At 39.3% G+C, this 14,680-nt stretch overlaps 1 protein-coding gene across 1 annotated transcript in view; it reads right to left on the bottom strand.

Annotated features, from left to right (window-relative positions):
* Nucleotides 1-14,680, bottom strand: part of MTA3 (metastasis associated 1 family member 3) — a 152,617-nt gene that overhangs the window by 11,881 nt on the left and 126,056 nt on the right. Inside the window, 1 exon segment of the mRNA XM_019472155.1 lies at nt 7,744-7,898. Within this exon segment, the coding sequence (XP_019327700.1) occupies nt 7,744-7,898 (155 nt within the window).

Genomic DNA, 14,680 nt, shown 5'->3' with positions numbered 1-14,680 from the left:
GGGGCATCCACAACTTCTCTGGGCAACCTGTGCCAGTGCCTCACCACACTCATAGTGAAGAATTTCTTCCTTGTATCTAATCTAAATCTACCCTCTTTCAGTTTAAAGCCATTACCCCTTGTCCTATCGCTACATGCCCTTGTAAAAAGTCCCTCTCCAGATTGCCTGTAGGCCCCCTTCAGGTACTGGAAAGCTGCTATAAGGTCTCCTCGGAGCCTTCTCTTCTCCATGCTGAACAACCCCAATTCTCTCAGCCTGTCTTCAGAGGAGAGGTGCTCCAGCCCTCTGATCATCTTCGTGGCCCTCCTCTGCACTTGCTCCAACGGGTCCATGTCCTTCTTATGTTGGGGGCCCCAGAGCTGAATGCAGTAGGTATCGTAAAAGGAGCCAGAGGAAAAACTCATGTAGATAAATAGTGAAAGAAAATATCTGTAGGTCAATGAAAACTGCTCAATGAGAAACAAATGGCAAGAGATTATGATCTAGTTTCTATACGACTGGTTGTGATTCTGTATCACAGTACCTCAGCTAGAGCTCAGAGAAGTATGATTTACAAGGTGTGAACAGTGCACAGCATTCATGAATAGTCCATGCTAAATAAGGTCAAAATAACAGCTCACAGAAACTATTAGACTATGGTTTTTCACTCTCATGAGTATATAACAACTTTGAGCAGTAGCCAGGCAAGTAGGACCGCTCCTGAACTGTAGCAAGGATAGTTCCTCCCTAGATTCCCAATGTGCAGTATTATCACAGTGACTGGAAATGGTTGCCAGCTCACCTGTACTCAGCTGCAGCCAATCAATAAGATACTTGCAATCCTATCAGGGAGGATTAGATATAATTCTAAGGGATATATTCTGTAATCCTCGCTTTTCAAGATGTATGACAACTATATAATACAGCAAAAGTAAAGGAACCAGAAAATTACATCCTTAGAGGCTGATTTTTTGGTTAGAGGATAGTAGCTGGTGCATCACATTCTCAGGCTTGCAGCTGATGCTCCAAGGGTGCAGCCAGGAGTCTTCATGCCTTCAGGTTACAGGGTCGGGGTCTAATGGCCACAGCACCATGAAGGTAAGAAATGAAAATGCACTATGCCCTGGATCCAAGTATGGCGAAGTTCAATTCAAATCAAATTGCCTCATCTTTATGAAAAGCAGAGGTCATCCCCAAGTGTATATTAAAAGTACTTATTTGGTGCACAAATCTTTTTGCACAGTTGGGGACAACTGAAAAAAAAAGAATAAACATATCTATGAATGTTTCAGTGATATGATTTGCACATGTGAAGAGGAAGAAGGAGCAGAGCAGTTAGCACTGGAACTCTGACTTTGATCGAGACCTGCACCTATGCGCTGTGAAGCAGACCCCGGGCACTGGAGACTTACTCCTCCACTTTTCCCTTTTCTCCCAGCCATGTGCTACAAGTGGTAACTCAAACACTGTGCCTGACCTTGTCTAAGCATCGATTAAAACACATGTGGGAGGGAGAAGGGTCAAGGGCAGGTCACTCACAACTCTTAATATTGGTGATACTTAGAAGGGTTTGGTTCACCTGGGTTTTCAGTTTGCTTTTAAAGGTACAGGTTAGGGTTTACACTGATAAAGCTATAATGCAAAGAGTGCTAACAGTATATGCAGGGGCATGAAGGGCTGTGAGCACTAGCACTACTCTCCCCCACTTCTGCAAGAGAACCGGACCACTGATGGCAAGGCAAGACTCAACACTTTCCTGAAGCTGGTTGTCAGCCTCACATTCTCTTCTTTCTCAACATGCAGCTTTAGTTTTAAGCTTTTTGTGTGTGCTATGAGACATGCATAAACAAAAATGCGTGGTATCAGGTAATTATCACAGCAATTGTGATATCCTTATGTAGTACCCTCAACAAATCAAGGGAAGCTTCTCCTTTTGGAAACAGAACATGAAGTGAAGAATATGAAAATTGCCTATATAATGCTGCCACAGGGATGCCTCTCAAATCATTCTATCAGCAAAAAGGAAGCAATGTCTGCTGGTAACAGCTAAAGATCACGTTCTAATTTTAGCAGTTGCAGTTAACTCATTCCCAATGGAGTTGCACTTACCGTGAGAAGGTTTCTAACTGCTTCAGCACTGAAAGGAAACAAGCATCGAGTCATTCAACTGCAGTTCTATATGCAAATATGCTTTTTGGCCCATGAAGGGAAAGCATATGGAATCTGCTGCTATAACCCATTCAGCCAAACATTTCCACACATTTCTTATAATGCAAACGCTGAAAAAAAAATTCATTTGCCACACAGCGTTTTAGCTGTTCCTATACAAGTATGATCACGAGCATGCACGTGCGTTCTGTTATGGATAGAGCATGTGTATAGGAACTGCATGCACGCTGCATACCTAGAGTTGGTAAGAAAAGTTTTAATCAACAGATACATTTCCCTTGACATCCAACAGATATATTACTCATTTTATTCACAGATTATGTCTTATATAATTCAACAGATATTAAGCTGATACATTATGTTTTTATTAAACTTCTGGAGACCATAATATGAATTTTCCCATTTTTTCCCACCATTATTTAACTCCCAGAATGGTGATTCAGTATAACGAATTTAATTTCACACAAATAGTCATTTTCTGCATTAACCTCTAACAGGGCCCACAAAAGAATCCACATTACAACCAGTCAACAAAAGGGGAATAAACCCCCAAAAGCTTCCTTATAGTGAAGGTGATTTAGTACAATGTCCGGAATAAAATTCTTTTATAGTTATGAGACTTTTGGTTGATCCTAAAGCATGCACCTAGTGCTGGGAGAATCCTAGCAGCTAATATCTAAGTATATTAAAAAGAAATAAGGAGTCTCCCTTGGTGAGTAGTGATAAATGTAAGGCTCTTTAAAGAGTGATTTTTCAATGAATTGTGTAAACAGATTTGCACTTTAGAATAAAATCTTGAGCAAGTTATTTTGCAGTAGGGAATGAGAATTCCTTTTTCATTCAAAAAGGGTAAGAATAAAGGAAAATACAAAAAGGTTAAATCCAGCAAAGGTCAACATAAAATTATGATGTAATGCGAAGGTAAGTGTTCTTGAACTGTACCTGGTTTTCTGCCTAGATTAATCCCTGCTTTGAGCCTGTGACTGAACAGAGGTGTGGAAATCCCAAGTGAGCTGGACTCACACAGGCATCAGGAAGGTTTTTGAATGGAGGGCGCAGCCTGTCACCACAGCTGAAAGAGCAAAACTGGGGACCTCTATATTTATTGGCAAAATTCACTGAGCATGCTGATAGGTATTCGGGAAGGGGATCTCTATATATAGATATAGCTCAATCAAGAAATTCATATGGGCGATTCATTCATGGCATTAATATACAGGCAAATGCAAACTCACTCTGTCCCTTCCCCAAGCTGGCCAGGGGCTGTAATGACTGGGGCTCAGCACCGGGCTAATGTGCAGCCCAGCTTTGCAGAGGCCTCTGGGCTTGGAAAGAGTGGAATACAAATGGGAATTATGCTGGCATTTTCCCCCAGATGTGCAGATACTGATACACAACAGGGGAGGAAACTGCTTTCAAATAACTACAGCTTCAAAAAAACCACACTAAAAACCTGAAATGTATGAGGATGCACATTACAACTCATATAAAGTACATTCCTGTTCTACTCTGAAGAGCAGATCAGCACCTGAAATACGTTGAACTTCAGATGTAAGCTCCAGTCTTTTTCTTTCAATGATACATATGCTCACACTAAATTTTAAGCATACCTGCAGGCACTGTTGAACTGTGGCCTGAGTGAAGAGTGAAGGGCATTGCTCTGAAATTCTAGAGTAACTCCAAGGGTTACCTTGGAAAGCTTAGATGATACATAATTTCTACAATTATTTTCACTGCTCTGAATATTTAGCTCCCTACTAATTCATCACTACAAATGTCCAGACTCTGTGAGGAGCTGGATATACAATATTTAACTTTACAGAAATATGATTGGTGCTTAAATTCAGAGGGGGAAGGATGATAATTTCTTTTAAAATATCTTCTAAAATGGATCTATAGGCATAAATACATATATTCATCTTATCTATTGATAGATAATAAAAATTAGAATGCTCATGTTTCGCATCTTCGTCTTAGCATAAAATCCACTGGCACCTTATTTAGTTTAGCAGCAATATTACATTTTTTTTCTCAACCAACTATTGTAGTATAATTTTTTTTAGCTAAATGTCTGAGAAAATTTACCCTCTAGACTCCCTGCTTGATGTTTTATAGAAATATGCATCTTAAGCCTTAATTCACTGCACAAACAAAAATGTCTTACGATGGAGAAATGAAAATTGTTATGGACTGTTGCAAAAAAACATTATACTGAAAAATATTTTCCCTTTTGCAGGCTGTAATTATACTGAAAAATATTTTTCCTTTTGCTGTAAATTGCATGTGTCGGGGCAACCCCCGGTATCAATACAGGCTGGGGGATGAAAGGATTGAGAGCAGCCCTGCCGAGAAGGACTTGGGGGGACTGGTGGATGAAAAGCTGGACATGAGCCAGCAATGTGCGCTCGCAGCCCAGAAGGCCAATCGTACCCTGGGCTGCATCCAAAGAAGCGTGGCCAGCAGGTGGAGGGAGGTGATTCTGCCCCTCTGCTCTGCTCTGGTGAGACCCCACCTGGAGTCCTGCGTCCAGCTCTGGAGCCCTCAGCATAAGAAAGACACGGACCTGTTGGAGCGGGTCCAGAGGAGGGTCACAAAAATGATCAGAGGGATGGAACACCTCTCCTGTGAAGAAAGGCTGAGAGAGTTGGGGTTGTTCAGCCTAGAGAAGAGAAGGCTTCGGGGAGACCTTATTGCAGCCTATCAGTACTTAAAGGGGGCTTGTAAGAAAGATGGGGACAGACTGCTGGGCAGGGCCTGTTGCGACAGGACAAGGGGGAATGGCTTTAAACTAAAGGGGGTTAGATTTAGACTAGATATAAGGAAGAAATTTTTTACACTGAGGGTGGTGAAACACTGGCACAGGTTGCCCAGAGAGGTGGTGGATGCCCCATCCCTGGAAACATTCAAGGTCAGGTTGGGCGGGGCTCTGAGCAACCTGATCTAGTTGAAGATGCCCCTGCTCATTGCAGGAGGGTTGGACTAGATGACCTTTAGAGGTCCCTTCCAACCCAAATTATTCTATGATTCTACAATTCTATGTGTCTGTCTTGCATGTATTTTTAATGAACAAATACACATGATAAAACAGACCAGATCCTGATGCAGCACAAAACAAGTGCCCTAAAGAATGAGTTGTTACCTTGACTCAAATGGGACGATTATTTCTGAGCTGAGTGTTCAGAACATATTTAAACACCTAATGGCTGCAAACTGGCAACTGATTTTTTTTTTTTTTTCATTCTATGGCAGGACTGGATAAATTGTTTGCTGCTTTTTCACAAATGTCTCCTCCCTAGATATCTCTTCCCATTGCAATTATATTGCATTCAACTGTGTCATGGCTGTGCTCAGCTACATGAACTCCTATCACAGGACAGGCTGGCTGTCAGGGACTAGTGTCCATTCACTCTTCCACCTTCTTCCCCCAAAGAGCAGAGCATTTAATTGTTGTCTTGGGCATCAGTGCATTCCTAGCAGCGGAACCAGGCAGTGCTTTCTGCTTCAAGCTGTAAAGGCCGGAGGCAAGTGAGAGCCAAGAGGAGAATGAGCTACACCATCTCTTCTAAATAATCTTGGAGTAAAGGTGAAGGGAATCAAAGGATCAAAGGAAAAAGTTAGAAAGGAGAAAGCACATCTGAGGTAGGGAAGGAATCAATGGGGATGGGATGGGGACGGGGGGGGGAAAAAACCAAAAAAGGAAAAGCTCTGTGAGAGAGAAGGAACAGATCTTACGTGAAACGGAGTTTCAAAGGATAAAATCTTGCTGTCTCCTATTAGTTATAGTTTTGAAGATTAATGTGAGTGAGGCACTATTACTCCTTGTGTGTTGCTAGCACAGAAGGAAGGTGCATGCATATGTACTGGCACTGAACCTACAGCGTTAGCTCTGGTCAGACTGGGAAGAGCTGTACTGGGGGGGCTCAACCCACGCCAGTCCTCGAGCATTCCCTGCTCTGCTTCTTCAGCACCGGTCAGAGTGATGCAGCACAACATTTTCAGGCGCCTCCTTGTTTGAAGGAGTATCAATGAGGTCTAACCGCCCTATGTTCCCCATACCAGGAGATTTCAAATGTTGCTCGTTAAACTCCTAATGATTTGGAAAAGAGCAGCAGACGCAGAGTCCTGAGGACTAAGCCCCTTCTTTACCACCACCATGGGTGCGGAGGGGGAGACAGTGCAAATTCTGCCTTGCTGCCTGGCCTGGGTATGGTGTCCGCAGCCATGGGAGTGGGGAGAGGAATTTCCTAGGATTGGAACAGGCAGGGATATCATGGACGAGTGTTTTGCAAAGGCAGGATTCATCTCACCATAGTTCGATCACCTAGAATTTAAACATCTAGTCTAGGCCAGTTGTCTGGACTACTCTGAGGTCAGTAGGGAGAGACAAACACTGTCAGTGTAGGACTCATCTCATCCTTTGACAGGCGCTTCTCTGTAATAATTGAAAAAAATTTTGAAAATTCTAAAACTTCTAAACCAGTGTTTTAGGTTACCAGTCTCACTTTGAGGGTATAGTCACTAGGGATTAGTCTGATACTACTAAGCTCTTTGCATCAAACAACTCTCAAAATAGTGAATGCTATCAATCTGGGCTAGATATCAGAAACCTAAGAGCTCACCATCCTCCTACCGTGCTCTCTGAATTGTTGCATTCCTCATACAAAAGAAAAATGAAGTGCCGTATTTAATGGATTTTGAAATAAGCACCAAATTGTCACGTACTAGTATTTTGACTTCCCTAGCTGAATCTACCATAAATGGGACTAAATATGCACATTTTCCTTGGTTAGCTCTGTATTTAGATATGTTCTTTCTCTTCCCTCATTTTATTATTTACATTTTTGTTCAACTACCAGCTTTTCTAGGCTCGTGAAATAATCACAGAAGTGACGAGCAGCCTGATGTTACTTGCCATAATAATGTCCTTGCTTAAGCAAGATTTTAAAGGTTTTTAAATAACAGGCCCAGCAACCACAGCTTACAAAAATAGACTGTAACTTCTTGTCTCAGTCTGAATTAAGTCAGGGAATGGCCAGATCTTAACAGGGGAAGAAAAGAACAGAGGAGCCTTCAGAAAACTAGTGACTCTTCTGTGATATCAAGCTCTACTGGGAAAAGCAAAAGCTCATTAAATTTTACCAACTCATCTGTAAATGAAAGACTGAAAAAGATGATCGTCCTGGTTGCTTTTAAAGGAAATCAATTTCTAGCCTGGAAAGGATGCTGTCTGCTCTATATTTCTCTATTGTGTGCTACATATTTTTCAAGTTCTGAAAATTTTAGAATATAACCTACATTGTGGATGCATTTACATTTTGGGGAATGATCAGAGGTGCCTTAAACTTCGTTGTATATGAACTACAATTAGTAACAATTAAAAAGGTCTAATCTTTGCCACAGAGAAGTAGCCCTGAATAAGTCTTATTAGTGAAATACTGATAATACTAGTATGCAAGAGATGCAAAGTTTTGATGTAACATTGCTCTTCACTGTAACGCAACCTCAAATAATAATGACAAAAACTTATTCAAATAGTGGATCAATAACACGTATGCAGTGAAGCCTCGTTCCCTGCTTAGATCTCATTTCTCTTACCTGGTCTCTTCTGTAGCTATAAAGAAACCATCATCTGAAGCATCAAGCCAATTTTGCCTCTGTCTCTTGATCACTGGAATGGTGCTTGTCTTAATGGCACTTGCACTGGCTTGCAAGGCCTTACCATTAGTCATATGAACATGGGGAGCAGCATGCTGAAATCATAACAAAAAATGGGAAAGATATTTGCCTGAGAATAAGCATAATTCTGTTAACTAATTCTCCTGTAAAGGGAAGGTGCCTACACACAGCACCCTTCTCAAAAACCAGCTAGTCTTCTTCAATAAGTACCTGGGGGGTCAGATAACACCCTGTGCGCATTGATATGTTTTATACACAGCTCTGAAAGCTCTTTAAAAACTAAATTATCTGTTGCCAATGTCATTTTATACAAAGAGAAATTGAGGCATGAATCAATGCCATGAACTAAGCAGTTCCACAACAGAAACCTGCTGACTTTAGGAGAGAATTCACATTTTCTGAGCAAAACCCCAATATCTCAACCAATGAGATGAGAGACTTGTTTCTTCATCCAAGTATGGCATTAATCTGATTTTTAAAAAATCTGTACTTCTCACTTCACAGGTCCTTACTCTCTCTGTCTGTCTTTTTAAATAAACACCACTGTATAAGACACGTGCTGCTAACCTAAATGGAAGCAGAGTAACAAAGGTTTATATCACCTTGCTGGTGCCACGGTTCTTAGGTTCACTCACCAGTCATTATATATTAGAGCTGACTGCAACATGTCTGCCTTCATTTTAATACAGATAACCTTAAACGGTGCATTCATTTTTCACTAAACCTTTACCTGGAATAATTGTGCAACAAGAGAGCAAGTACTCAGATCTAATGAGAGAAGCTGTCATCTCATACATGACAAGGAGAGAGTAAGAATAATATTTTCTATATAGTCTCTAGGTAACATTTTGGAAGAATATCCCATGACAAATATATTAATTTTGGAAATAACAGTCTTGTTTGCCACATGATCGATTATCAGAAGGACTAAATAACAACACTTCGATTAAAACAGACATGTTAGAAGACATTATACAAACATGAAAGGTTTGCTTACTTTATCTCACAAGGATTCAGCATCATGTTTTCATAGGAAGAAGTACTATTTCTTGGTGAAATAATACAAGTATTCCTCATTACTGATAGCATTTTTGTAATATTCCTAAAACGCGCAAAATTCTGCACATTCATGGGAGTAACCTCTAATTAGGGGACCGATTCCACAGACACTGAGTAAGGAAGGGCTGGTAACATCCACAAAGACTGGCAGAACAGAACACAAAACTGATCTCAAATCGTGTCATAAAAATACAACAGCCAAAAATAATAAACAATGGCCTCATTTCTTCTGCACAATTCTGACACTCATATTCAATGTATTATATTCACATTATGCCACAACTTTTAACATACCCCAATTCATACCATTTGCTCCCTCCAGTAGGACAAATTTTATGCATTCAACAAAGAATTCCAGCGCTCATTATTTGTGCAAATAACTGAATAATCGCCTCTAGGATTCCTTAGATCTGATGTAACAAAACCAAACAAGAAAAGAGCAACAAGACATCAGATTTGAGTGAGTCTCTCTCAAATACAGATAACTCTTTCTTAGAGCTAAACTATTTTCCTTTGTCTTAGAAAGAAGTAAGGCTTATGGTGAATTTAGTTGCTGTGGCACATAGTTAGGCTGTAAATCTATCTTTGTAGTCCATCTAAATATTTGCCTAAATTTTTCCATTTTTTAATTCGGTGTCTAGACTGAAGTTTGGTTTTCACATATTTTTTCATGTTGGCTTTGGTGGAGAGGAAGAAGTAAAGGACATGCTACTGGAAGTAATTCAGCTGTTATTTAGAATAAATTCAGGATAAAATACATAGTTTGGATGAAATTAGAAATTCATGAAAGTATTTAACTGATGATCTGTTAGTGTACAAAGTGGATAGTGCTCAAAAAGTGAGTAAGAATTCATACATGGAAAATGCTGCCATACATCAAATTTCACAGTACATCCAAACTAGTTATTTTTATCTGGCAATGGGCATTGCCGTACGTTACAGAGGAACACTCAAGGGCTTAAAGGGCAATTTTTTGCTGTGCTTCCCCAGTCACAAATGGTTTTAAGTTATCAAATATAATGGTTTGTATCTTTTCACAGGCTCCTTTCTAATATACCACTGAATGGTTTCCTTTACTCAAAACAACATGCACAGGCAAAAAATGTTCAGGAAACGTACAAGGTACAAAAAGTGCATTTCCTATGGCATAAACTCTGAATAACAGTTAAGCCCCATGGAAAAAGTATGTGGTTTTTCATAATGCTTTTTACCCTGGCAGAGACGGATGTTGTTACTAGTTCTGAACTTCTGCTTTGTCTACTTTTATTAGACCCTAACTCTTATTCCAGGCAAGATATAACATTACAGAAAATAGTGCAAGGGTTACAATACAATCTCTTTTCTGTTGCATCAATATTGGTTAGAATTTGCTCTTTTATTTCGCTTCTCCCCCAGTCCTTTCAAGCTATTTGAAGAAATTAATTACATTTCACTTAAGAACAAGAGAAAATAAGACCATTGTTCTTCAGTCTGTGTGCTAGGGACCACATTATCTTTAATTTCTAGTTAAATCAAAACAATTGAAGTTCTCAAACAATTTAGGAGTAGAAAATCAGTTCATTAGTTCCTCTCAAAAAATATATTTACCACTGTGTATAAAAATGAGCTTTCAATGCCACTGTCATACTAATATCAACACCAAGAGCAAAATGAACTTTCAAAGTACTTGTTAAAAGTTTTGGGTTTTGTTTATTTTTTATCCCCCACCCCACCCCCAGCACACAGTTATGCTAGGAAGGTTATGAAAGCCTCAGGAATACTACCTGTACCACCACAGAAGCCCTACTCAATCAAAAAACCTTGCATGCAGAAAGCTCCAATAATTTCATCATAACACTGCCATGTGCAATTAGCAGCTGGCATTTTGATTTTTGACTGCGTACATCACTAATAAGCTGTGCTGTCATTCTGCAACAAAACCACTGGTATTATGAGTCCACATACCAGTGGCAGATCACAGAGCAGCACCTGAGCAGCAGGAGCTTTACCCAGAGTTTGCTAACTGCATGTTGGACACATCCTCCTCCATGCCGAGTGACTCCTTTCTCCCAAGTTTTTCCTCATCTCAGTCTGGGTACGTTCATCGAGATCTCTTGTACCTCTAGGACAAAATTGTTCCATGCCCAAAGACATCATGAGAAAACCTATCTTGGAGTGCAATTGAAAGAAAAATGTCGCAAGGCTAAGGGAGCTCTGGTTCAGGCAATGTTACACCCAATAAAGAACACAAATATTTAAGTCAGCACAGAGCTGTCTGGGAGGAGTTTCACCTGCTGAACAGGAGGTCTCCATGCTGCAGACTGAACACATCCTCAGAGATTTCTGAGACCAAAGGCAATCTTTTCAAGGTCTTCAACACGGAGGAGTTTATGGGAAGACCTTTTCCTACGATGTCTTCACAGCTTCACCCATCCCCTGCTAAAACATTTCTCTGGGGGCACCATTCTCAGGTACTTCTCTCACAGGCTGGTGCACAGCTCGATTTTTGAGAGCTGCTTGCAAGTGCTGCTAATCAAAACTCACCTGGCGGGGCATGAATTTCCCATTTGCATACACAAACGTTCATTTCCCAGTGAGCAACTGAGACACCTCCAATGGTCAATGAACGCAACAGTCCCTTTCATGAAGAAGCTACGTAAGAATGTGTTTCTCTCTGCTAAATCTTCTGGAAGCAGCAGCACTCATTCAATCGGCTACTAATTCAATCAGTTGCTTAACTGTAAATCCAGGTCTTTCAATACAAGGTGCACTAAGCATAAGGCTTTGCTATGTCAGAGAAACAGAGGAATTAGCTGTATAGCATCACTAGACACATGATATGTGCTGTACGGGCAGCTACCAGTCCAACAACGTTTGGTTACTATTCCAAAAACATCTACAAAGATAATCCGAACACTTTATATTAAAGTGGCAACTTAAGACAGCATCTCTATTACAGGGGGTAAATCTCCTATCCTCACTGGCTCCCAGAGAAATTTCAAGCACAAGGATATTAAGATGCATGTTGAAAGTCAGAGAGGAATCCTGTACAAATTCAGAAATGGGACTCAGATCCCAAATCACAGTGGAGGTTCCTGTCTATGTTTCTCAACTTCTACTGGGATATAAATGGCTGAGCATTTATCCATTGAGAGCCACTGAAGATTCTGAAAAGACATCCAGCTTTGAAATAAATACATAATACCAACAGGCATTGTAATTATAAAAACTAATGGTGAATGTTTATGCTGTGACTGAAAGAATGTTTAACTCGATTATCATAAATTCCTAAGTGGACTGAATGTACGAATCTCTTACATTTTTCCTCATCCTTTCAAAAAGGAAAAAAATCCCATTGCCTTCAATTAGCATTTTTAAAATTCTTGCTGCATCTTTAAACAACAAATCAAATCAAATCAAATCAAACAGAGCAAAAGAAGCTTGCTACATGGAGAAAAAAAAACACTAGAAGAAATCAGGCATGCTCAGATGATTGGTAATAATCTATATTAATTGGTTCAATATATTTGACCTAATTATACAGGATATAGTGTAAAACAAGTGTGGAATTAAGTTAAGTTTAAATCAGGTATTGATTCTCTTTTGCCACACCTGAAGTGTTCTTATTTGCAAAGGCATTAGCATTATACCTCTAATACGCATCAAGGCTTGGGGCTGGTTTAGTTTACTTATTCATGGAAATTTGAGATGAATGCAAAAATTACAAAACACAGCCTCCACACAGCGTGGCGTCGCAAACATTGATGCTAGCATGCAGGCACACATTCATTTTGGGTATAGAATTTCATTCAAGAAACCCGAAGGCTATTAAAAAAAAAAAAAATCATCTTCACACAACAGATGATATACAAGAAATTAACCAAATTGCCAACACAATTATTACTTTTGAACCTCCTGATTTGTTATCAAACCTTTCACAAAACACCTAGAATAGATGTAATGCTGAAAATCCAAGTCAATGACTTTTCTGTGCAAGGGGAGGGGGAAAAAAAAAAAAGAAAAAAAAAGACAACAGTTGACTTTCCAAAGCATCTGGGCTAAAATACTACAATGTTTATAGCCTCTGTATTTCATTGAAGTTACACAAAAGCTGAATAAACCATGTCTTTAAAAACAGCATTTTTAAGTAAATATGTATTTATAGAAATCAGTAATGAAAGACTAACCTAGGTGTCTATCCACAGAATAAGAGGAAATTTGTTTTACGGTTAAAACACAGAAGATCCCTTCCCTCCTTCCCTCCCTCCCCAGGCCCTTAAAATTTTTATAGTTTTTTATTTTTACGAACAAGAATCTGAAACAAAAAATAGGGAGATATCACTGTATTTAAATACAGAAGAAGAATTCTTGTAATGTTCTCAGAAAAACTGCACTTCTTTTTCCTTAGCAAAGTATACTCTATTCCTCATTGGCTTTAACATAAATCTGAATCTTCAGAGAGAATTCACCATCCATAAATGCAACTTAAAAGGAGTTCAAATACTTCGCCTTGGTAAGACAAAAGCTTTTTTACACCAAAGCATCCAAGGCAGTACACAGATTTGCTGCTATACCTCTCACTTTCTGATTGACTAAAATTCCTGCTTTAACTTTTTATCTGTTACAATATTAACCATAATCAGTCAGAAAAAGGGGACTTTATTTCAGAGTAATTATTTATTGCAGTAGTCATTCAAAAATGGATCTCATCAGTATTGCTTTACTGTGTCTGTATTGAATAGATAATCTCATACTGTTTCTAATGCAAGCAATAGTATATTTTCTGGCTTTACTGACATATTCTACCTACTCATTGGAGAGTGAGAAATCTTCCATCGCACATTCAGTCATGCTTTAATTGCAGAGAAGAGTGGACATATTGCTATAACCTTTTCACACTAACCAGAATACTTATTTTTAATTGTACTTTTATTTATTTAAGTGCAATGGACAATTACCGCACACTGACTGCAGAACTTTAGTCTGAGCAGTCTGAGTTGTTCAGCAGAGAGGTCTGGAGAGGTTCACAACGCAGGAACCTCAAGAACTCGAGTTATTTAAAAACCTTTCTCTTATCTCTTTGAAGTCTGACCATGTTTTGGTGTGAGGACACATTTATATAGGCAAAACCCCCATTTCCTTGGGTCACTTTTTAGGGCTGTTTTGATACATTAATGGAAAAGAGAGACTGATGAAATGTGTTATCTTCAGAGTAAAATTAATAGGAAAAAAAATGAAGGGAAATGAAGAGTGAAGTTTTCACCAACTTCAGCATTAACCTCTAGCTCTTTTCCCTACACCAATGCAGAATTGGAAAAATATTGAAAAACTTTTCAATCCCTTCCAAAATTTTATAGCAGAGGAATACACTTGAATAACTAAGCATCTTATTTTGAAATGGGTCTATTTAAACCAAATTCATGACAAACAAGGATTACATCACATCCAGTAGAAAACCGAAACATCACTTTTTCCAGACGTATCTCTACTATTCTGAAATTTTGTGATCTGTAGTCCTTACCTATTTATTACCTGTTTGCACCGGATATTAATGACTATTGATGATAAAGGCAATGAACTATATTTACCCTTTGTCCCCTGTTGAATCAAGTATCTGTGTGGGAATTTACATGTCCCACAAATGCTGTACATACAGAAGAGGTAATAAACTTGAAGGGACACCCTGAAAACTGTAGGAATGAAAACAAACAAGCTCACATCATGTTTTGTTGGGTTTTATTCTAAAATTTCAAAACTCGCCTCAAAAATTGGTCTTTTTCCAAAAGTGGATAGCCCTCCCCCCAAATATCATTCCCAG

This window comes from Aptenodytes forsteri, unplaced genomic scaffold (assembly GCF_000699145.1).
Source record: "Aptenodytes forsteri isolate BGI_AS27 unplaced genomic scaffold, ASM69914v1 Scaffold195, whole genome shotgun sequence".
NCBI lineage: Eukaryota > Metazoa > Chordata > Aves > Sphenisciformes > Spheniscidae > Aptenodytes > Aptenodytes forsteri.
Note: the sequence above shows the minus strand (reverse complement) of the source record. Positions and strands in the feature narration are given on the sequence as shown.